The sequence below is a fragment of the Ranitomeya variabilis genome, chromosome 4 (assembly GCF_051348905.1).
Source record: "Ranitomeya variabilis isolate aRanVar5 chromosome 4, aRanVar5.hap1, whole genome shotgun sequence".
Lineage (NCBI taxonomy): Eukaryota > Metazoa > Chordata > Amphibia > Anura > Dendrobatidae > Ranitomeya > Ranitomeya variabilis.
The window spans coordinates 278,931,543-278,954,945 of NC_135235.1; the positions used below are offsets into that span (position 1 = coordinate 278,931,543).

The following is a 23,403-nucleotide window of genomic DNA, read 5'->3' on the forward strand; positions in this document are numbered from 1 at the left end:
GTCCAATGGCACTTCCAGAGTTCCCTTCACAGGTGGAAATCGGTGCCTTCCTTCTAGCGCTATGTGTTGCGGTCCTTCCCTGCTGTGCTTACGGAAAGTCCCCACAACTGTTGTGTCTGTTTCTTAAGTTCCCTCACAACTCAATTAGATGGTGTTCTGCTAATTCTCCGTCCCTCCCTGGTGTTCTGGTTGGGACGGCACCCGTTTGACGGGTAGGCTCGGAGCTCTTCCGGGACCCTAGAGTCGCCCCCCTCCACAAGTTGCCCCCCAAGACTGCATAGGTGATTTAGGTTAGACAGCCCGCCTCAGACTGACTGTCCTGCCGCTGTTTGGAGTATTGCTTGAAGCTGAATGTTATTATACTCCCTCGGCGTTCCGGCCACCGGTAGTGCGCCTCAGTAGGATGTTGCCTCGGTCTTACAGCACGACCCCTACTGGTATTTCTCCTTTTGCGTGATCTCGTTTCTCACTCAGCACAATCTATCTCTCTTCTAGTCCTTCCTTGGGCACCGCCGCTATCCTGAGCAGGCACGGTCCCGTTACGTTCGTTCAAGTTGCCAAGCCTCTGTCAGGATCCCACCCCTGACAGAGACCCTACTGTATCTTCCCCCACAACACCCTCTGCCACAAGGTGTTGCCTGGTTCCAACCCAGTCAGCTTTCTGATCTAACTTCCTGCCTGACCCCCAGTTTACCCACTATGGTGGGGAGTGGCCTAATGAATAGAACCCTTAGCTCCCCCCGGAGGCCCGACTGTGAAATGTATTGGTGTCTGTGATACCTGATCAGATGAACTCCTTCAGTGCCATCAGACGTACCATAGCTCCCCTTTAGTGGCGGAGCCACAGTACTGCAACGACCAGGACTCTGGGGCGCTGCACTTACTTAGGAACGGAGGCTGACGCTTGCACCGGTGAGAGCCAGGGTCCGTCGGAGGGGTGAGTATATCCATATTTTTTATTTTTATTCTTTATTTTTTACATGAATATGGATCCCAGGGTCTGAAGGAGAGTTTCCTCTCCTTCAGACCCTGGGAACCATCCAGGATAGCTTCCGATATTTGTGTCCCATTGACTTGTATTGGTATCGGGTATCGGTATCGGCGATATCCGATATTTTTTGGATATCGGCCAATCCAATCCGATACCGATACTTTTGAATATCGGAAGGTATCGCTCAACACTAATCCTGGGTCCTCACCATAAAATTCAGCATCAGACATATGACTAAGAACAGCTAAACAAGACGGATGCATTTTAGAAACAAGTCCTGTGGACTGATGAGGTTAGAATAGTACTCTTTAGCCACAATGATCAAAGGTATGTGTGGAGAAAAAGGGCACAGAATTTCAGGAAAGGAACATTTTGCCAACCATTAAGCATGGAGGTGGATCAATCATGCTTTGGGGTTGTGTTGCAGCCAATGGCACAGGGAACATTTCATGGGTAGAGGGAAGAATGGATTCAATGAAATTTCAAGAAATTCTTGATGCAAACATAACACCATCTGTAAAAAGCTGAAGTTTAAAAAAGGATGGCTTCTACAAATGGATAATGATTCTAAACACACATCAAAATCCACAATAGACGACCTCAAAAGGCACAAGCTGAAGGTTTTACAATGGCCCTCACAGTCCCCTGATCTGAACATCATTGAAAATCTGTGGCTAGACCTCAAAATTGCAGTGCATGCAAAACGACCCAGGAATCTCCCAGAACTGGGAGAATTTTCCAAGGAAAAATGGAGGAAAATTCCTCAAAGAAGAATTGAAAGACTCTTGGCTGGCAGCAAGAAGTATTTACAAGCTGTGATACTTGCAAAAGTGGATGTTACTAGGTATGAACAATGCAGGGTGCCCAAATTTTTTAATAAGTCCATTTTCCTTTACGCAATCTTTAAAATGTAAAAAATGACAATTTTTTTTTGCCTAAAATACAAAGGGAATGTGCCATCTGTAACTTTAGCCCTTTTAGAGATCATTTAATCTTCAACTTGCTTAACTGTTCACAATAACAGTAATTTTGACCAGGAGTGCCCAAACACTTACAAGGCTCTGCAGGGATTGATCAAAATGGAGAGCCTTATTAAAAGAGGAATTTCATAGTAAAATAATATGAATGATTTTTTTTTTCCGCTAGTTGCGGAATAAAGCCTGCGAAATTCGGACACAAACATTGCATATACAGTATATTATAAGTCAGACAAAGAGAGCAACATTGGTCACATCTCTGCAGCTTTGTTGATCATTTCCTTGAATTTGCAGAGCCAACCGATCAAATCCTGACCTATAGATGGACACCAGGGGGAGCTCTAATAAAAGGAAACATGATTCTGTCCTCGGTGCAGCGTGGTTACCTTAAATATCCAAATGAGATTTGTTCTTTTTATTTTTTAGTAAATGCACAGTGTATAAATAAACCTGATGATACAGTGTTACAGTGTGATATTGCCTCTGCTATGTAACTTTCGTGATGTAACTACGAAAAAATATCTGCATGAAGGAAGAGGATTATGTCACCGTAATGTATTGGATAAACCATATTTTACATAGCCAACAGTGATGAGCGAGCGTGCTCGCATCAGGTTTTATCTGAGCATGCAGTGACTTAGACGTGTTCGGAAAATTTGTACGAGTCCCTGCGCCTGCATGTCTTGCAGCTGTTTGACAGGCACATATTTTTCTAGCATGCCAGAATCACTCGATTAGCACCCAGTGAAAGTGCTCGAAGTATACCTTATCCGATGTTTGCTCATCACTAATAGCCAACCATCTAAATCCTCTTCGGTCTTCTCTGTGAGCTAGCATCCCACAGTGTCATAGGGCGGGAGGGTCACAGAAGCGGCTGCAAAAATCTTAGAGCTGCAAAATTTCAACAGAAACCAAAATTAAAGCAGCCGTGGTGTCACTATTAGATCAAATGCACTGGTTCCAGACTTCCGAATCTATCAGTGACCACCACTTTGAAATATACTGGCATCAGTAAATGGCCAATGCCACTGAATCATGTGGCAGAGCAGGGAGCCTACAATCTATATTTCAGTGTGTCGGCACAATAACATCACTGCTTTGTGCTGCCAGTGCCGGCCTGGTGTATGTGCAAAGGAGATGAGAATTTGGTCTCTTAGGTATTTTTTTATTACTGGGTGGCACACACAAACTCAGGTGACATCATCACTGTGCTAGCGAGCACAATTGGTGCCTTACCTAGGGAGCTGGCAACTTAAGTGTCACGACTCTGTTGTGGGTGTCCCGGGACCAGGGGCTCCTTCCCTGTCACTAACACTAGGGGCACACTAACTCACCTTGTTCCCTGGATTATTCTGATGGTGAAGATGCCAGGGCCACATACCTGGCCTTAGCTCCTGAATCTGCTCTCAGTCTGTACCCTTCCCTCACCCAGGGAAGAAGGGGGCAGTAGTGTACCAAAATACACCAAACAGGCAAACAAGGTAATAAACACAGGGATAAAGTAAAATACAAATCGTACAAATCTACACACACATATAACAGAGGAATGCACCAGGGAGTGGAAGATGGGGTTAAACCAAAGTAGTAGAAGCAAGGGAATTATCACACACTCAAAACTTAGTAACAGTCACAGATAAATCCACCAAACGCCTTCTCCAATAACAACCATCAACAACCAACAACCATGCAGGAAAAGTTACTCTGACAATGAGTGCTAGCCAGGACCCAGATTATATAGGAGATGGGAGTGGCTAACAGTGCACAGCTGCGAGCCTTAATGCAGGAAAGCTTCCAGGAGCTCTCAACTGAGCAGATGAACCCCTGCACTGCTAAAAGAAACTCATACCATTTAATATGAAGGTGAAGTGCTTCTAATCAGTGCAGGAGTAGGAGAAATCAGATGCTAAGGTCTTCTGGCTCCTCTCTGTCTTGGTGACCCCGTGACACTATGCTTCATCGCTTTCCTATTCCATAGGTCTTTCACCAAATCTAGTAGGTTATGAATAGAGGTGTGATGTCCCAACCAGGACCTCAAGGGCTCATGAGCCATCCTGCTACTAAAAACTGGATTTGCTGAGATCTATCTTGCCAGTTATTGAAATAGTAGTAGGGGAGGCACCTCCTATATACAGATATCGTCTTATATATTATATGCATAACAAGCTTACATTTTTATTTTACCTAAATTTCTGTATTTCGGGCTAAAAATATTTTTGCAATTGGGTTTCATTAAAAAGTTTTTGCCGTTGCTTTTTACAGGCTCCTTGTTTCACAGTACATTCAACTTTGATGTGATCCGTGGTCATAAATCAGCTGAGAAGAGCTCGGGAAAAGACAGATAAAAGAGTGGTGTTTTATACAACCCTAGCCTGAACTAGACAAGGACTTTCCTAATTTCTCAGAAACAGTGTCAGCAAATTTGTGGTTCCCCAAGAAAATTAAAGGAGTGGGGTTTACGCAAAGCCTACTTACAACTGGGAGTTTTGGGTTGGGATTGAAGTGGAGCCAGAGGTTGGGACTAAACAACAATGTTGCTAACAATAAGATATGTTTTAGGTGTCGAGTTCCCGCCGCTGCACAGGGGGAATCTCGAGCCACCTCCGCTGCGGTCTCCCATTCTTCTTCAGCCGCAGTGGAGCCTGTTCAGCAGAGACGTCGGTCCTAGCGTCTGGCTCAGTCAGATACTGTGTGCTTGGTTACTGCTAATCTTCCAGGCTCAGCCATTGTAACCAACACTGTTCAGCGGCGAGCAGACGCTCCTGGGAGTAAGTCCTGCTTTTCCTCTGGGCTTTGCATGCCCAAGGTACGACCTCTCATTGGAGGTCGGGGGTCACATGCTCAGGTCCCGAAGCAGTTCCTATTGGACCACTAGGAAGGTCCTGGAGAGCTTTCTTTATAAAAGGTTCGCATGGCCGCATGGCCATGCGCTAGTATCAACTTATGTTCATGAGAGTATGAGCTTAGCTACTTTGTGGTCTGTGCTCAGGGACGGCTATAAGCCACTAGAATTCCAGCACCTCCGGAGAGGAGTTTGTTTGTGTGAATTTAGGGCTGGCGTATAGCCTCTAGAATTCCAGCACCTCCGGAGAGGAGTTGTTTTGTGTGCTGTTGCTGACTGTATGACCACTGTATGCTACCTGCTCCACTAGTGAGCTTTGATCCTCTGGGAGGTTAACAGAGTAGAGCGTTACCTTTAATCCCGGCGACTCTGTGAAGCAACAGAGTTCACTCCTATACAGACCGGGTGACGGAACCCGTGTCTATTCAGGCGTAGTACCGCCATATAGTGCCGCCATTTACTAGCAGCAGGTTCCACTCCTGCATGGTGGACCCTGGGCTGTGTACGCACCTATACTATCTCTATATTTACTTGGTGCGTTCCGCCAACCCTAACAATATGTGAAAGTCATATACTTTTTTTTCACTTTTTCTTTCATAAACTGACCCAGGCACTACCCGTAAAAATTAATGAGACCAATTCTCTGGCCAAGAACAGCAACTGGGGGCCTCTCATGAAGCCTCAAAGGTGTGACCTTCATCTATTATATTTTTAAGATCTACAGTTTTTGTAAATGCATACTTTGCTTCTACTGGCAAGTGAATGATTCAAAAGTCAGCTCCAAATTGAATTTTCTTACTGCTCAACCTTTGGGACCCATTATTGTGTCAGAGCCTGGGCTCCTTGGAGGATAGCAGCTCTAATCCCATTGAGGACAAGATAAACCATTTCTTCACAATAAGTTTTCATAAATTCCTCCTGTTCTAAACTCCATCCAGCAGGACACCTACCTTTGCACTATTCGGGCCTGTGGACCTTTTGATGGAGGTTTTCTAGAATCTTCAATTATACTAAGCATTTGGCAGCGAAGGGCAATGATCTGTTCTTGGTTTTTCAGCAAATAAATACCGCGCCCCTGATTCAGCCCAGTGGGTTTGCAAATCCATATTTGCCCATCTGAATAAAGAATTAATATCGCACTGGTCATATCATTACAAGACAACCGAGTCCTTTACTAACACCATGGAGCCTGGAACTGTGATTTCTGATTTTGCCCTTGTTCATGTAGTGTGTAAGATTCAGAAGAAAACATGTCCCAGATATGTGATATGACTTTAGCATCTAGTTGTACCTGTCAACCAACAAGCACTTATATCACCTATAAATGCTTATTGTACGGAGGAGCTGTGTATATAGAGGGGTTATCAGTCATTGTACAGGAGGAGGAGGTGAGCTGTGACATCACATATTGTGAATGGTGGATCCTGTGTTATCTCCTGTATATAGAGGTGTTATCAGTCATTATACAGGAGGGGAAGGAGGTGAGCTGTGATATCACCTATTGTGAATGGTGTATCCTGTGTTATCTACTGTATATAGAGGTGTTATCAGTCATTGTACAGGAGGAGGAGGTGAGTTGTGACATCACCTATTGTGAATGGTGGATCGTGTGTTACCTACTGTATATAGAGGTGTTATCAGTCATTGTACAGGAGAAGGAGGTGAGCTGTGACATCACCTATTGTGAATGGTGGAACCTGTGTATCTACTGTATATCGAGGTATTATCGGTCATTGGACAGGAGGAGGAGGTGAGCTGTGATATCATCTATTGTGAATGGTGGATCCTGTGTTATCTACTGTATATAGAGGTGTTATCAGTCATTGAACAGGAGGAGGAGGTGTGCTGTGACATCACCTATTGTGAATGGTGGATCCCGTGTTATCTACTGTTTATAGAGGTGTTATCAGTCATTGTACAGGAGGAGGAGGTGAGCTGTGACATCACCTATTGTGAATGGTGGATCCTGGGTTATCTACTGTATATAGAGGTGTTATCAGTCATTGCACAGGAGGAGGAGGTGAGCTGTGACATCACCTATTGTGAATGGTGGATCCTGTGTTATCTACTGTATACAGAGGTGTTATCAGTCACTGTACAGGAGGAGGAGGTGAGCTGTGACATCACCTATTGTGAATGGTGGATCCCGTGTTATCTACTGTATATAAAGGTGTTATCAGTCATTGTACAGGAGGAGGAGGTGAGCTGTGATATCACCTATTGTGAATGGTGGATCCTGTGTTATCTACTGTATATAGAGGTGTTATCAGTCATTGTACAGGAGGAGGAGGTGAGCTGTGATATCCCCTATTGTGAATGGTGGATCCCGTGTTATCTACTGTATATAAAGGTGTTATCAGTCATTGTACAGGAGGAGGAGGTGAGCTGTGATATCACCTATTGTGAATGGTGGATCCTGTGTTATCTACTGTATATAGAGGTGTTATCAGTCATTGTACAGGAGGAGGACATCTGTGAATCGATTTTTGTACATAATGTGATGTTTGAGTTAAGTATGAAGCCTAGTGGTAAAAATATACAAAGTGATATGGAAAATTGAATAAAAAACGTTATCAAATGTAAGAAAAAAATGTAATATCAAAGCCTGATTTAAACAACAGTTCATTTATCCGATGGCACATTCCCTTTAAATAACTCAGGAAACTATTGTATATGTACATTTTAAGCACAAAACCAATCGCTCCAAGAGAAGCATAACATTTTTTTTAGAAAAGTTAAGAAAGTCACTGAGCACTAGAAACTATGTATTGTTACCTTCATATGTAGAAAAAAAGACTTCTGCTTCATCCTTCATGTCCAAGCGGACAGTCTCAGGAAAAAATTCAGCCATTTTCAGCACCCTAAAAAGCAAATAATCACACAATTGTCACACTGTATCTATCTGTTTCCTTAATTGATTTAGGCCACGTTCATACGTTCAGTATTTGGTCAGTATTTTACATCAGTATTTGTAAGCAAAAATCAGGAGCAGAACAATCAGAGGCAAAGTATAATAGAAACACGTCACTACTTCTGGATTTTTCACCCACTTCTGGTTATGGCTTACAAATACTGATGTGAAATACTGATCAAATATTGACCGTGTGAACTTGGCTTTACGGATTTGACACTCATAGTTTTGTCTCCCTCTATACTGTGATAAGAGTCCAGCGCTCTATACTGTAGGAATGGTGGTAGTAGTCATATTTCCCCCCATTATGTAGGTACATTGAGAAATCTCTACTTGTTGGAAGTGTGCTTTGACAAGGTCAATTTTTCTACAGCATCACCACTGGAAAAAGGAGGCATGACACGGTGTCCTTTTCAAATCAGTGGAATGTTGGTGTAATACATGACAGGACAAGTCCTCCAGAGCAAGAGACGCTCTTTGCCACCAATATTTACTCTAGAGAAGAAATGAGCTCCATAAAAAAAAAAAAACAACTCCATCGAATTTAAAAAAATAGAGTATATGTATAAGAGTTTTCAAAGGGAGAGTTCAAAAGTTTGTAGGAATAATTCAGCTTTGGATCTGCTGTGAATTCACCAAGATTCCAACAAGAGCGGGGAGGTCAAAGACAGAAAACACATTTTGCATCAGAATTAATGATGAGCGAGTATGCTCATTACTCGAGTTTCTCAGAGCATGCTCGGGTGGTCTCCGAGTATTTCGGCATGCTCGGATTTTTAGTTTATGTTGACGCAGCTGCATGATTTGCGGCTGCTAGACAGCTTGAATACATGCAGGGATCCCCACATGTATTCTAGCTGTCTAGCAGCCGCAAATCATGCAGCTGCGTTGACATAAACTAAAAATCTGAGCATGCTGAAATACTCAGAGACCACCCGAGCATGCTCTTAGAAACTCGAGTAACGAGCATACTCGCTCATCACTAATCAAAATCCACATACATTTCACACCATTCACTGCAAATCATGCAGGTTCTCCAAAACATATTGCGAATGCTCTGCGATGGCTGGAGATTTATGCTCCCTGAAGCACAGGCAGCATGAATCAGGGATTGTCTATATTATTGCAGCTGAGGGTGTTTTACTCTGAAATGCTGAGAAAAAACATAGCTTGAAAAGTCAGCCAGGAATAAGTCTGAGGTCAGTCAATGGTGGCTTCTTCCCGACCCACTGTCTCACTATGTATGTTTATGAGGAGAGACCTGTCCATCTAGGAGAGCATGGTGGAGAAGAAACCTTTCCATCTAAGGGAGCATGGTGGAGGAGTAACCTGTCCATCTAGGGGAGTGTGGTGGAGGAGAAATCTGTCCATTTAGGGCGCATGGTGGAGGAAAGACTTGTCCATATAGGGGAGCATGGTGGAAGAGAAACCTGTCCATCTAGGGGAGCATGGTGGAGGGGGGACCTGTCCATCTAGGGGAGCATGGTGGAGGGGGGACCTGTCCATCTAGGGGAGCATGGTGGAGGAAAGACCTGTCCATCTAGGGGAGCATGGTGGAGGAGAGACCAGTCCATTAGGGGAGCATGGTGGAGGAAAGATCCGGTCATCTAGGAATTCATGGTGGAGGAGAGACCAGTCCATCTAGAGGAGAAGCCACTAAGGACTCACGTTGGACTAGTCATTTGAGAAGCATGACCCCTGTTTGACTTTTCAAGTTATATTTTTCTGAAATGCCTTTCAGATTAAGACACACAAGGCAGTAATAACTCAACCAGTGTTTAATTCACGCATCCCATGGTTTGGCTGGCATGAATTTGCTGTCACTTTCCCTTTAACAATGCTTTCTTACTTGTTCTTATTAGGTTTTGAAGTTGCCATACTTATACATTTGTGAATATTTAATATTCATCTCTTACCTGGCTTTATTGATTTTCTGCATGACCCTTTCATATTCTCTCAGGCTGTTTAGGAGCCCAATTTTGGTGGTGAGTACTTTATTGTTGGGTATTTGATACAGAAGTTGTTCTCCTAGCAAAAAAAACAACTAATTACGTAAGGAATCACCCAAACCTGCTGCCAAAATTCTACTTGTACTCAAAAACAAAAATTCAGATACAAGTAGAGTTGACCTCCATGCTCCCATTCATCCATACAGTATACTGAGGTGGAGAACATCCCTGGCTGGTTCCTTTTCCTGTTCATCAGTGTTGGTTCTTGGTTCTGCTCTACGGAGGAAATGTGTTTTATGCCAACTAATATATGGGGAAGTGGTGTAAGAGTTATAGAAAGGGCATGGAGATGGAAAAAACATCGGCCTTTATCTTCTGGGTGGAGGAACTTTGGTCACTAATAAGGGCCCATTTCCATTTCCTTCTCTTTTTCCTACCCTACTGATCACTTACCTTCTCGGAAGGCATAGTACATAGCAGAAGTCTTGGTCTCACACCACTTCAGCTTGTAATCATCCCTCTTGTTGTTGTAGATTCGTTGCCATCCTTTGCTCAGGCAATAAGCACTTACCCTACAAGAAAGATATATCAGCTACCCGGAAACTAATTTAATTCTGTGTACCTTTATTTTTAAGGTACAGTGACTTGCAATGCAATTAGCTAATTTTGGTCACAGTGTCTGGCTACACTATTTGGGCACTGTAATTGGCAGCGTTATGGGGCAGTATGGCTGCATTCTGCTATTAGACTAAGCTGGAGTGGCTGCATAAGTTATAGGGAACTTTATCAAACTGGAGAAGGGAGATGGAATTTTTGATGAGTAGTTTAAGAGCAGGTTAGCCAAAAATCGCTTAAAAAATGCTCAAAAGGCTCTTTCTATTGTAAGCCAAAATTGCTGTTCATATGTTGGTCATCCAAATATCCATGCTTTGCTACATCGTGTAATCCATACAAGGTACAATAATGATGCTCAAAGACCTTATAAAACTATATTCTTCTAACCTATCTTATTTCCATTCCACCCACAGAGAATATGCCCTGGTGACCAAGCAAAATGGAGAATATAGAATTATACCTTTTGTTGTTTACTTTGCCGAGTCCCTAAGTGCGTCTTGGGTTTACTATAAATATAGGAGCTTACGTCATGGAGCCATGGCACTCATTTACCCCGAGGAGTCCAACTGTGACTCAGCTGAGCTGAATCTCAGATTGGGTTGAAGTGCGGAAGGTGTGGAGTCTCGAGTCTGGAGCACTGAATAGCACCACACCCCGTAAGGGCGGCATCATGGGAGGATGCCCTTTGACCAGATCAGGCTCTCCCTACAGTATGGAGTACTATCGCGCAATCTACAAATAACTATATCAGTTATATTTTCCATACAATCTGGTGTCCATCTACAGCCAACCAACGTTTCCATCCAATGCCCCAAATAACAATTGTACTCAATGCCTCCTGCTCCAGATACTGCCAAACTAGTAAACTATATGCTGCCTAAGTAGAAGTGCCGCACTGTTTCTATAGGATCTGCCTTTACCGGTAGTCACAATCTTTGGGTACCAGGTACCCCTTCAACCTGGGGTGGCCAATGCACTCTCGGTGACGGCACAGGTAGAACTTTTCTGATGCCTGCCCTGTTACATTTTCTGTCTCCGACCCTGCATTTCGGGACACTTTAGATATCTCATTCAGCGTCTCATGATGAGCTGCCCCACTTACCGGCCATACAATGTCTATTCTATGGCCATGATTGATCGTTGCCTTTGCACCTGTTTTTTGTCTAATGTTCTGTGTTTTGTTAAACTTTTCAAAACGTTGCAAAATTTGTCAAAATTTCACTCCCGACATCCCTTTCCCCCCACCACCCATCCGGTTTATTTTCCAGTATGCAAACATTTTGGGACAAGTTTTACGACTTTTTGGCACCAAACTGCAACTTTTGGAGACAAAATTCGCAAGAAAAGTTCAAGACATTTTTGACTTGGCGCAAAATTCATAAATCACATGCGCCATCTTGATACTAATACGACAAGACCAAAAAGGAAAGGGACTTGGAAAGAAAAATGTCAATGATAAATTGGGGCCTATGAGTTTATCTGCTGTAACAGCTATTGCACAGGAGGGGGCACTCTACTTTCACTCACAGATTTTGCTTGTCCTGTGATTTTATTGCACGTTTTTACAGTTGGGAGACTTTGACACAATGACAGTTACCTAATATAAGGTGTTTTGTTGCAAATGTGATTGAAAGTTAAAAAATCGGACATGTAAAATGAATGTGACTTTTTTTTTGAAAAGACCTGTTCATTCTGACCTTCTACATTCAGATGGATAAATGCAAGATATTCATGTGTTTGGACCTATTACAACAAAATTCCCCCAAAAAGCATTATTGGTTACTATGGAAATGAATAGTTTTTAGAGCAAAAAAATATTTTTTTCATGGTCAGCTCTTGAATCGAAAATACAGTCTTGTGAATCCCTAACCCTAACAATCAAACAATAGAAAACATTAGCACAATGCCGTCATTATGTACATCCGGCCTCACAAGCAGCAGAATAAAAAGTTATTTAAAAAAAAGTCATGCCCCCCCTTCCCCAACGAATCTGCTAAATCCCCCCTATATTCAGTGCCGAAGCTCTGCTGGTCCCTGATGGGCATTATTCACTTTGCAGCTAAACAGAACGTACAGTTGTGAGAATGTGGACTGTATTGCCCAGTTCCTACCCTGGAGACAACTGCCATATGCAAAAGTGTAATGTGAACAGTGTTATTAATTTCTATGCATTTAATGTGTATGTGTACAATCCCTATGTAATGTGAAGAATAGTGGGGTTAATGCGGGAACCCCATGATAGCGCATAAAGAATAAGTGATAATAGTAGAAAAGTTATTAGTAATATACTGAAAGGATAGGAAATACATAAGGAATAATGTTAGGTACAAGCCCACAGATGGGTGGGGCAATAGTGTTAATAAAAGGGGAAGGACTTCCTGATTGTAGAAAGATAGGAGGAGATGAAAAGATAATTTGGTTGACTGTGGAGGTCACATGCAGTGGGCTGCTAGGGTCAACATGAGCCTATGACTTGGAGCAGTATATTGCCACATCACCATTACATGCAGATCCGTCTGTCAGGCCCGGGACCTCACGACTGGTGTCAGGGACATCAGGCACATCAGAATTGTGGGGAAAGATGGACACGGACTCCTTAGAACTATATATTTAGCAAAAATATTTATACACTGTACATGCACACACATTTTAGAGAGAGGGAGATAAACACCGAATTACAGAGGATGTAAATAAGGGTTCACTCATACCTGCATTAAAAAAATAGGAATCATTCTCTTCTGGGAGAGAGGGACGATTTTTTCCCACTTGTCATCTGTGTGCAATCCATTTTTTTAAAGGGAACCTGTCACCCCCAAAATCATATATGAGCTGCAGCCTCCGGCATCAGCGGCTTATCTACAGCATTCTGAGCGCCCCCACGTTAAGGGCAATGGGGTACTCGGTACCGGGTCCCTCTGCCTCGGTTCTGGGGATGTCACGGTGGCCCGACCCGGTCCGTGGCCCTTCAGAGGGGCATCCAATTAAAGGTGAAGTTTGTCTGGTGTTCGTGACGCCACCTGTGTTATTCGGTCAGGGTGACCGACGCTGCTTAGGGGTCCACTGGGGTGATGGAATGGCAGCTAGATGGTATACCTTCCCACAGGTGAAGTATGTCCCCAGGGCTTCCCAGATGTGTAGGTGGTGATGGTGGACGATGTAAGGCGCAATGAATAACGAGGACTCAAAGGTTGCAGTCTCTTTACCTTTTACTGAAGACTTCAGGGTCCACAGTCCAGAGTACCGTTCACAGGGCAGGCAGAGTCCAGCCGGTCTGAAGGCACATCCAGAGTTCCCTTATCCAGGTGGAAATCAGTAGCCTTCCCACTAGCACCTGTGTGTTGTAGTACCTCCCTGCTGAGCACCACGGGATAGTCCTCACAACTTTCGTAGATGTTTCTGATGTTCTCTCATTCTGTCCCCCAGATGGTATGGATAGGACAACCCGTATGACGGGGTAGGCCTGGAGCTTATTTATAGGGACCCTAGAGACGCCCCTCTCCCACAATTTGCCTCCATGTCTCCTTAGGTTTTAAGGTCAGGCAACCAACTTGGAATTGACTGTCCTGCCGGTCTCTGAAGTAATACGTAGCGTCAATTACTCCCTCGGTGTTCCGGCCACCGGCTACGTGCCTCAGAAGGAGGTTGCCGATCTTGGGGCAGAACTCCTCACGGTATTATCTCCTTGTGCTGTGACTTTGTTTCTCACTCTCCACAATACACTTCGCTTCGTGTCCTTTCTTAGGATGCTGCCGCAATGGGTGCAGGCGCAGCTCTGTAACGTTCTATCTCGTGCTTGGTCTCTGTCAGGATCCCACCCCTGACAGGGACCCTCTGTCTGCAGCTCAGATGTTCCTCCTTCTCCCCCTGTCTGCCTGACAGGTCCTCTCTGGGTCAAACCCAGGCAGCTTCTGACTAACTTCCTATCCAACCCACCAGTTTTACCTGTATGTGAGGAGTGCCCTAATAGATAGAAGCAAGGCTCCCCCTGGTGGACTGGAGTGTGAAGTGTGGTGTGTGACTTGTGATACCTGGTCAGGTGAACTCCTTTAGTACCATCAGACGTTATATCACTCCCCCTGGTGGAAGAGCGACATTACTGCAACGACCAGGACTCTGGGGCGCTGCACACCTGCACCGGAGCTGCAGCGTGAAGACAAGAAGAGGACGTCATTGTATGAAGATTAGAGGCGCCGGAGCGGACCGCGACGCCCATCGGACCGGACCGCAGCGGGACCGCCCCTGGGTGAGTATAATATAACCTGTTTTTCTCATCTTTCAGGTTATATCGGGGGCTTATCTACACTGTGTTCCAAATTATTATGCACATAGAGTTTAGGAGTGATAAGGTTAGAATTTTTTTGTTTGTCATTTAAACTCATTGATGGTGATGTGTGTCAGGGCTCTTTATATCACTGAAAGCAATTGCACATACCTGTGCAAATTAGTTTGGCAGGTGTGTCCAAATAAAGGCAAGACTACTTAAGAAGGCTGTTCCACATTATTAAGCAGCCTACATTTTTTGCCAAAATGGGAAAGAAAAAGGATGTGTCGGCTGCTGAGAAGCAACAAATTGTGGAGTATTTAGGTCAAGGCATGACTACAATCAACATTGCCAAGACACTTCATCGTGATCATCGCACAATCAAGAAGTATGTAGCTGATTCCCAGCACACACGTGTGCGTGCTGATGAGGAAAAATTGAGGACTCTTTCCAACAGGCAATTGCGTAAGGTTAAAAGAGCAGCTGCAAAAATGCCTTGTTATAGCAGCAGACAAGTTTTTGAAGCTGCTGGTGCCTCCAATGTTCCCAGAACAACAAGATGCAGGGTCCTTCAGACGTTTGCAGCTGTGCGTAAGCCATCCTGTCGACCACCTCTATCCACTGCACACAAGCAGAAATGGCTCCAGTGGGCCAAACCATACATGAAGACTGACTTCCAAACTGTTTTGTTCACCGATGAGTGCCGTGCAACGCTCGATGGTCCAGATGGATGGAGTGGAGGATGGCTGGTTGATAGACACCCCATGAAAACACAGCTAAGGCACCAACAAGGAGGAGGTGGAGTAATGTTTTGGGCTGGAATCATGGGGAGAGAGATTGTCGGCCCCTTCATGATCCCTGAAGGGGTAAAGATGAACTCCATAATCTATGTGGAGTTTCTAAAACAACACTTCCTGCCATGGTTCAAGAGGAAGAACCGTGCTTTCCGCAGCAAGATCATTTCCATGCATGATAATGCACCGTCTCATGCTGCAAAAAACACGTCTGCATCTCTGGCTGCTATGGGCATAAAAGAGGACAAACTTATGGTGTGGCCACCATCTTCCCCTGACATCAACCCCATTGAGAACCTCTGGAGCATCATCAGAAGCAGTGTCTATGATGGCGGGAGGCAGTTCACATCTAAGCAACAGCTCTGGGAGGGTATTCTGTCCACATGCAAAACAATTGAAGCAGAAACCATCCAAAAACCGACAAATTCAATGGACGAGAGAGTTCAGAAGCTTCTTTCGAACAAGGGGTCCTATGTGCAAATGTAACATCACCTAGAATAAAGTTTTCACTTGAAAACTGTTTGATTTCATTGTGTAATAAGCTGATAATGCTTATAACTTCACAACTGACCATTTTTTTGTTCAAAATAAAAAAAAAGGTTGAAAACTCTGCTGTGCATAATAATTTGGAACATGCATTTTGAGTGTTTATTTTTTTTTTAAAGATACTGTTTTCATAGGCAGTTTGTTCCAAAACATTGCAATTATACTAGAATAGTAGATGACTGGAAAATAACAATGACTGCAATTCAGATAGGTAATTTAGAGAAAATGTGAGGAAATATTATTTGCATAATAATTTGGAACACAGTGTATAGCATTACAGAATGCTGTAGATAAGCCCCTGATGGCGGTGGCCGCAGCTCGTATACGATTTTGGGGGTGACAGATTCCCTTTAAACTCAGCAGCTATTCATTATTTACAGGATGATTTACAGTTTCCTACCTTACAGAATTGTAATGTGTCCATAAAAATCAGGTACAGTAATAATAATAATAATAATCTTTATTTTTATATAGCGCTAACATATTCCCCAGCGCTTTACAGTTTGCACACATTATCATCACTGTCCCCAATGGGGCTCACAATCTAAATTCCCTACCAGTATGTCTTTAGAATGTGGGAGGAAACCAGAGTACCCGGAGGAAACCCACGCAAACACGGAGAGAACATACAAACTCTTTGCAGATGTTGTCCAAGGTGGGATTAGAACCCAGGACCCCAGAGCTGCAATGCTAACCACTGAGCCACCATGCTGCCAGTACAGTACTGATGGTCCATACGGCACACAATTTTTTTTCTCGAATTGTCCGATTTCGGAGTGAAATTGCTGCATGCCGAATACAGCTGAGAAATAAATATGCGGATCTGTACGGCCTCATTGAATAATATTGGTCACTTGTCCGATTTATATGCAAGTGTGAGTGAACCCATGCACTGATGTAATCCTCTGTGCCCTGTATGGAGGGGCTGCAGGAGCAGGGGACCCTCTTTGTGGATGGAGGCCCTGGGCATTTGCCCAGTTTCCACCCCCATAACACCACCGGTCCTCATGGATTTAGAACTTGTGCAGTCCCCCATGGTACATCAGCTGCCATGTGAGTGTTGTATGTCATATAATTGCCACCAGGGCCACCAGATTGGTGGTACTAGAGTGGCAGAGGCTTTCATTTTATTTTCAGAACATTTTCTTAACCCCTTAGTGATATGGCGATTTTCCTTTTTCATTTCATTTTTGTTTTTGCTCCTCATCTTCTAAAAGCCATAACTTTTTATTTGTCTATCATTATAGCAGTATGAGGGCTTTTTGCGGGAGGAGCTGTACTTTTGATTGACACCATTCATTCTACTATATATATATATATATATATATATATATATATATATATATATACACTCACCGGCCACTTTATTAGGTACACCTGTCCAACTTCTTGTTAACACTTAATTTCTAATCAGCCAATCACATGGCGGCAACTCAGTGCATTTAGGCATGTAGACATGGTCAAGACAATCTCCTGCAGTTCAAACCGAGCATCAGTATGGGGAAGAAAGGTGATTTGAGTGCCTTTGAACGTGGCATGGTTGTTGGTGCCAGAAGGGCTGGTCTGAGTATTTCAGAAACTGCTGATCTACTGGGATTTTCACGCACAACCATCTCTAGGGTTTACAGAGAATGGTCCGAAAAAGAAAAAAAATCCAGTGAGCGGCAGTTCTGTGGGCGGAAATGCCTTGTTGATGTTGATGCATTTTAAAATGCGCGCGTCTCCTGCCTCCCGTGACGTCACGGCTTGTGATTGGTCGCGTCGCCCATGTGACCGCGACGCAACCAATCACAACGCCGGAACGTAATTTTAAAATCCTGAAGGACCTAAAATTACGTCACGGCTTGCTGTGATTGGTCGCGTCGCGGTCACATGGGCGGCGCGCGACCAATCACAAGCCGGGACTTCAAGTAAGGAAGTTAAAGCGCGAATTTTAAGCAAACAACGCTGCCGGTTCCCTCACTGAAGTCCAGGCTGCGTCGGAGAGGTGAGTATAGCAATATTTTTTATTTTAATTCTTTATTTTACACATTAATGTTGTTTCGATACCGATACCCGATACCACAAAAGTATCGGATCTCGGTATCGGAATTCCGATACAGCAAATATCGGCCGATACCCGATACTTGCGGTATCGGAATGCTCAACACTAGTGGCGACATGCGTGTAGCAACTTTTTGTGTGTCGAGTTGCGTGTGACAGGTTAGTGTAGCAAGTTGTGTGCAGCAAGTTTTGCGCATGGCGAGTTTTGCGCGTGGCGAGTTTTATGTGTGGTGGCTTTTGAGTATGTGCAAGTTTTGTGTGAGGCAACTTTTGCATGTGTTGCAACTTTTGTGCATGTGGCAATTTTTCCGCGTGTGCAAGTTTTGCGTGTGGCGAGTTTTCCATGAGGTGAGTTTTGTACGTGTGGCGAGTTTTGCATGTGGAGAGTTTTGCGCGTGGCGAGTTTTGAGCGGTGACTTTTGTGTTTCGACTTTTATGTGGCGAGGTTGGTGTATGTGTGGTGAAATGTGCACTGAGGGTGGTATATGTGTTCGAGCACATGGTAGTGTGTGGCGCATTTTGTGTGTGTGTTCATATCCCCGTGGTGGTGTGGTGATTATCCCATGTCGGGGCCCCACCTTAGCAACTGTACAGTATATACTCTTTGGCGCCATCGCTCTCATTCTTTAAGTCCCCCTTGTTCACATCTGGCAGCTGTTAATTTGCCTCTAACACTTTTCCTTTCATTTTTTCCCCATTATGTAGATAGGGGCAAAATTGTTTGGTGAATTGGAAAGCGCGGGGTTAAATTTCACCTCACAACATAGCTTTGACGCTCTCGGGGTCCAGACGTGTGACTGTGCAAAATTTTGTGCCTGTAGCTGCGACGCCTCCAACACTTTTCCTTTCACTTTTTCTCCATTATGTAGATAGGGGCAAAATTGTTTGGTGAATTGGAAAGCGCGGGGTTAAAATTTCACCTCACAACATAGCTTTGACGCTCTTGGGGTCCAGACGTGTGACTGCAAAATTTTGTGCCTGTAGCTGCGACGCCTCCAACACTTTTCCTTTCACTTTTTCCCCATTATGTAGATAGGGGCAAAATTGTTTGGTGAATTGGAAAGCGCGGGGTTAAAATTTCACCTCACAACATAGCCTATGACGCTCTCGGGGTCCAGACGTGTGACTGTGCAAAATTTGTGGCTGTAACTGCGACGGTTCAGATGCCAATCCCGGACATACACACATACACACATTCAGCTTTATATATTAGGCCTCTTTCACACTTCAGTTGTTTGGCGTCAGTCTAAATCCGCCATTTTCCTCAAAAAACGGATCCGTTTTTTTTCTCGACGGATCCGTTTTTTTCCCCATAGACTTGCATTAGCGACGGATTGTGACTGATGGTCGTCCGTTCCATCCGTCATGCGACGGATCCGTCAAAATTTGGCAGACGTCATCTAGACATTGACGGTCATTGCAACGTTTTTTGTCTGCGTTGAAATGGCGGATCGCGACGGATCCGTCACGTCCGTCATTTCATAGAATGGCCACCTATGGGCGACGGATCCGTCGCGACCGTCATTTCGGCGGATCCGTCGCCCCAATCCGTTTTTTTCAATTTTTTTCAATTGCGCATGCTCCATAAAGTATATACAACCCCCGAGTAACGGATCCGTCAAAAAAACGATCGTCGATCCGTCATTATGTCGGAAGTGACTGACGCCAAAAAACTGAAGTGTGAAAGAAGCCTAAGATGGGGCAAAAGGGGAGTGAATTGAACTTGTGTGGGTTTTTTATTTATTTATTTTTTCATATTTTTTTAAACTATTTTTCACTGATCACTTCTGCAGTGCATCTTCTATTTTTCCCTACTCTATGTAGAAACAGGAAGTCTCTTTTCCCTGCATTTACCCTCTTCACCTCCTGCCCGAGCTGCTCCCTCCTCCCCTCTGCCAGGAACTTTTGCAGTGACTCATGACTCACATAGGGAAAATTGACCTCCTGTTTCTACATAGAGCTTAGGAGGATTCAGCTAGTAGTTTTTAATCATGTGATGTCATAAACCTAATGGAAAAGAGAAGAATTATCTGGGTAGAAAGGCAAAATGAGCAATTGCAAGTACACAGTGATGTATAATATGATGACTGCAATATACACTGCTCAGAAAAATAAAGGGAACACTCAAATAACACATCCTAGATATGAATGAATGAAATATGCTCCTTGAATACTTTGTCCTGTACAAAGTTGAATGTGCTGACAACAAAATCACACAAAAATCATCAATGGAAATCAAATTTGTTAACAAATGGAGGCCTAGATTTAGAACGATACTCAAAATCAAAGTGGAAAATCAAATTACAGGCTGATCCAACTTCAGTGGAAATGCCTCAAGACGAGGAAATGATGCTCAGTAGTGTGTGTGGCCTCCACGTGCTTGTATGACCTCTATACAATACCTGGATATGCTCCTGATGAGGCGGCGGATGGTCTCCAGAGGGATCTCCTCCCAGACCTGGACTAAAGCATCCACCAACTCCTGGACAGTCTGTGGTGCAACAAATGTAGAAAAGGAAGCAGCATCCATTCCAGGTGAAGGATATATCAAAAACAGTCTTTATTCCGCCATCATATCATACAACGTTTCGGCCATGTTGGCCTTTGTCAAGTATGACAAGTATACTTGACAAAGGCCAACATGGCCAAAACGTTGTATGATATGATGGCGGAATAAAGACTGTTTTTGATATATCCTTCACCTGGAATGGATGCTGCTTCCTTTTCTACATTTGTGAGTATTGGTCCAGTTGGATCCATGGACTTTGGAGCGTGCATCCTGGTCATTTGAGTGCTGTTGGTTGTTGCTTTACTACAGTCTGTGGTGCAACGTGACATTAGTGGATGGTGTGAGACATGATGTCCCAGATGTGTTCAATCGTATTCAGGTCTGGGGAACGGGCAGGCCAGTCCATAGCTTCAATGCCTTCATCTTGCAGGAACTGCTGACACACTCCAGCCACATGAGGTCTGGCATTGTCCTGCATTAGGAGGAACCCAGGGCCAACCGCTCCAGCATATGGTCTCACAAGGGGTACGAGGATCTCATCTCGGTAGCTAACGGCAGTCAGGCTACATCTGGTGAGCACATGGAGGGCTGTGCGGCCCTCCAAAGAAATGCCACCCCACACCATTACTGACCCACTGCCAAACCGGTCATGCTAAAGGATGTTGCAGGCAGCAGATTGCTCTCCACGGCATCTCCAGACTCTGTCACGTCTGTCACATGTGCTCAGTGTGAACCTGCTTTCATCTTTGAAGAGCACAGGATGCCAGTAGTGAATTTGCCAATCCTGGTGTTCTGTGGCAAATGCCAAACGTCCTGCACGGTGTTGGGCTGTGAGCACAACCCCCATCTGTGGACGTTGGGCACTCAGACCATCCTCATGGAGCCCGTTTCTAATGGTTTGTGCAGACACATGCACATTTGTGGCCTGCTGGAGGTAATTTTGCAGGACTCTGGCAGTGCTCCTCCTGTTCCTCCTTGCACAAAGGCTATGGTAGCGGTCCTGCTGCTGGGTTGTTGCCCTCCTACAGCCCCCTCCACATCTCCTGGTGTACTGGCCTGTCTCCTGGTAGCACCTCCAGCCTCTGGACACTACGCTGACAGACAAAGCAAACCTTCTTGCCACAGCTCGCATTGAGGTGCCATCCTGGATGAGCTGCACTACCTGAGCCACTTGTGTGGGTTGTAGAGTCCGTCTCATGCTACCACGAGTGTGAGAGCACAACCAACATTCAGAAGTGACCAAAACATCAGCCAGAAAGCATTGGTACTGAGATGGGGTCTGTGGTCCCCACCTGCAGAACCACTCCTTTATTGAGGGTGTCTTGATAATTGCCAATAATTTCCATCTGTTGTCTATTCCATTTGCACAACAGCATGTGAAGTTGATTGTCAATCAGTGTTGCTTCCTAAGTGGACAGTTTGATTTCACAGAAGTTTGATTTACTTGGAGTTATATTCTGTTGTTTAAGTGTTCCCTTTATTTTTTGAGCAGTGTATTAGGAGGATAAAAATCGTTAACATACAGTTTCTTTGTCCCAGTGCAAAATCTGTAACATCAAATAACTGCCATTCACAGTATGAAACTGGTACGTTCCTATGTGGCATTGGGGTTTTTGCTCCTTCCCTTAGGCACCAAAGTTTGAGTGATTATTCCCTTTGCAACACTATAGATTTACTACTGCTTCAAATATATCTTTTCAAACACTGAGCTACACCTGACTAAAAAATACGGTCATGGAGTGACTAAATAATTCCACCATACAGTAGTTATTTACCACCATATAGTCACCAAACAATACCATTCTGTGTGACACAAATCACCTCTACTTTTGCCCCATTTGTAGCTGTTCTCTGCTATAAACATGATCTTCTTTATCACTGCTACATGACTGAATAATGCTGCATAGTGTCACCGAATAATACCACTGGACAGTGATCAAACAATACCATCTTTCAGTGACCAAAGATTTCTCCACCTCTGCACCCCTGTAGTTATACCTCTGCTAAAAAAACTTATTTTCTCAAACATTGTGAGCTATACATGACTGAATAATACCACCATAGAGGGACCAAATAATACCACCATATTGGCCAAATAATACCACCACACAGTGACCAAATAATACTACCACACAGTGACCAAATAATACCTTGTATGTCCATTAGCACCAACAAAATGTTCAGGATAAATAAGGTATTTATTTACAGTATATCTCTATCAATATGTTAAAAGAAGGCACAATTAATATGGAGACAAAAGAAACATGACGAGGACTGACTCATTTCTGACCTTATGGTCTTACTCACAGTCCATCCAAATAATACTACCACACAGGGAACAAACAATGCCATCTTAAAGTTACAGAAAAGACCTGTATTTTTGTACCCCCATGGCTATTCTTCTGCTACAAATGTATGTTATTAAACAGCTGTAAGCTATAAATAAGTGAATAATACCGCTATAGAATGACTAAATAATACCACTATTCAGTGATCAATTACAAAAATATCAAGACCTAATTATACTATCGTATATTAACCAGAAATACCTCTACACTCCTATACTTTTACTACATACAGTATACGCTACCAAATACTGAAATATACCGTACTTGACTGATTATTCACCAAATAATGCTGCTATACAGAGACCAAATAATACCATCTAAAATTGACTGAAAATACCTCTACCTCTGTACCTCTATAGCTATTCTTATTCTATAAGCATATTTTATTAAGCACTGTATGCTTTACGTGACTAAATAAAACCGCTATAGAGTGACTAAATAATAGACTAAATAGTGCCACTGTAGAATAATCAAATACTACTATACAGTGACCAAATAGTACCCAAAACACCTCTACCTCTGCACCAAATGTAGCTATTCTTTTGCTACAAACATATCACCAAATAATACCACTATACAGAGACCAAATAGTACCGTCTTAAAAGGTATGGAATTTTCTG

General features: G+C 43.7%; 1 protein-coding gene across 5 annotated transcripts in view; it reads right to left on the reverse strand.

The window, feature by feature from the left end:
- The window catches only part of TTLL10 (tubulin tyrosine ligase like 10), a 78,443-nt gene that overhangs the window by 35,101 nt on the left and 19,939 nt on the right, over positions 1-23,403 (reverse strand). For all 5 annotated transcript variants that reach the window (XM_077249993.1, XM_077249994.1, XM_077249991.1 and 2 more), the window contains exons 4-7: positions 10,121-10,239; positions 9,635-9,746; positions 7,583-7,668; positions 5,758-5,923 (exon numbers count right to left, since the gene is read on the reverse strand). In XM_077249993.1, coding sequence (XP_077106108.1) covers positions 5,758-5,923; positions 7,583-7,668; positions 9,635-9,746; positions 10,121-10,239 — 483 coding nt within the window. The remainder of the gene's footprint in view (positions 1-5,757; positions 5,924-7,582; positions 7,669-9,634; positions 9,747-10,120; positions 10,240-23,403) is intronic.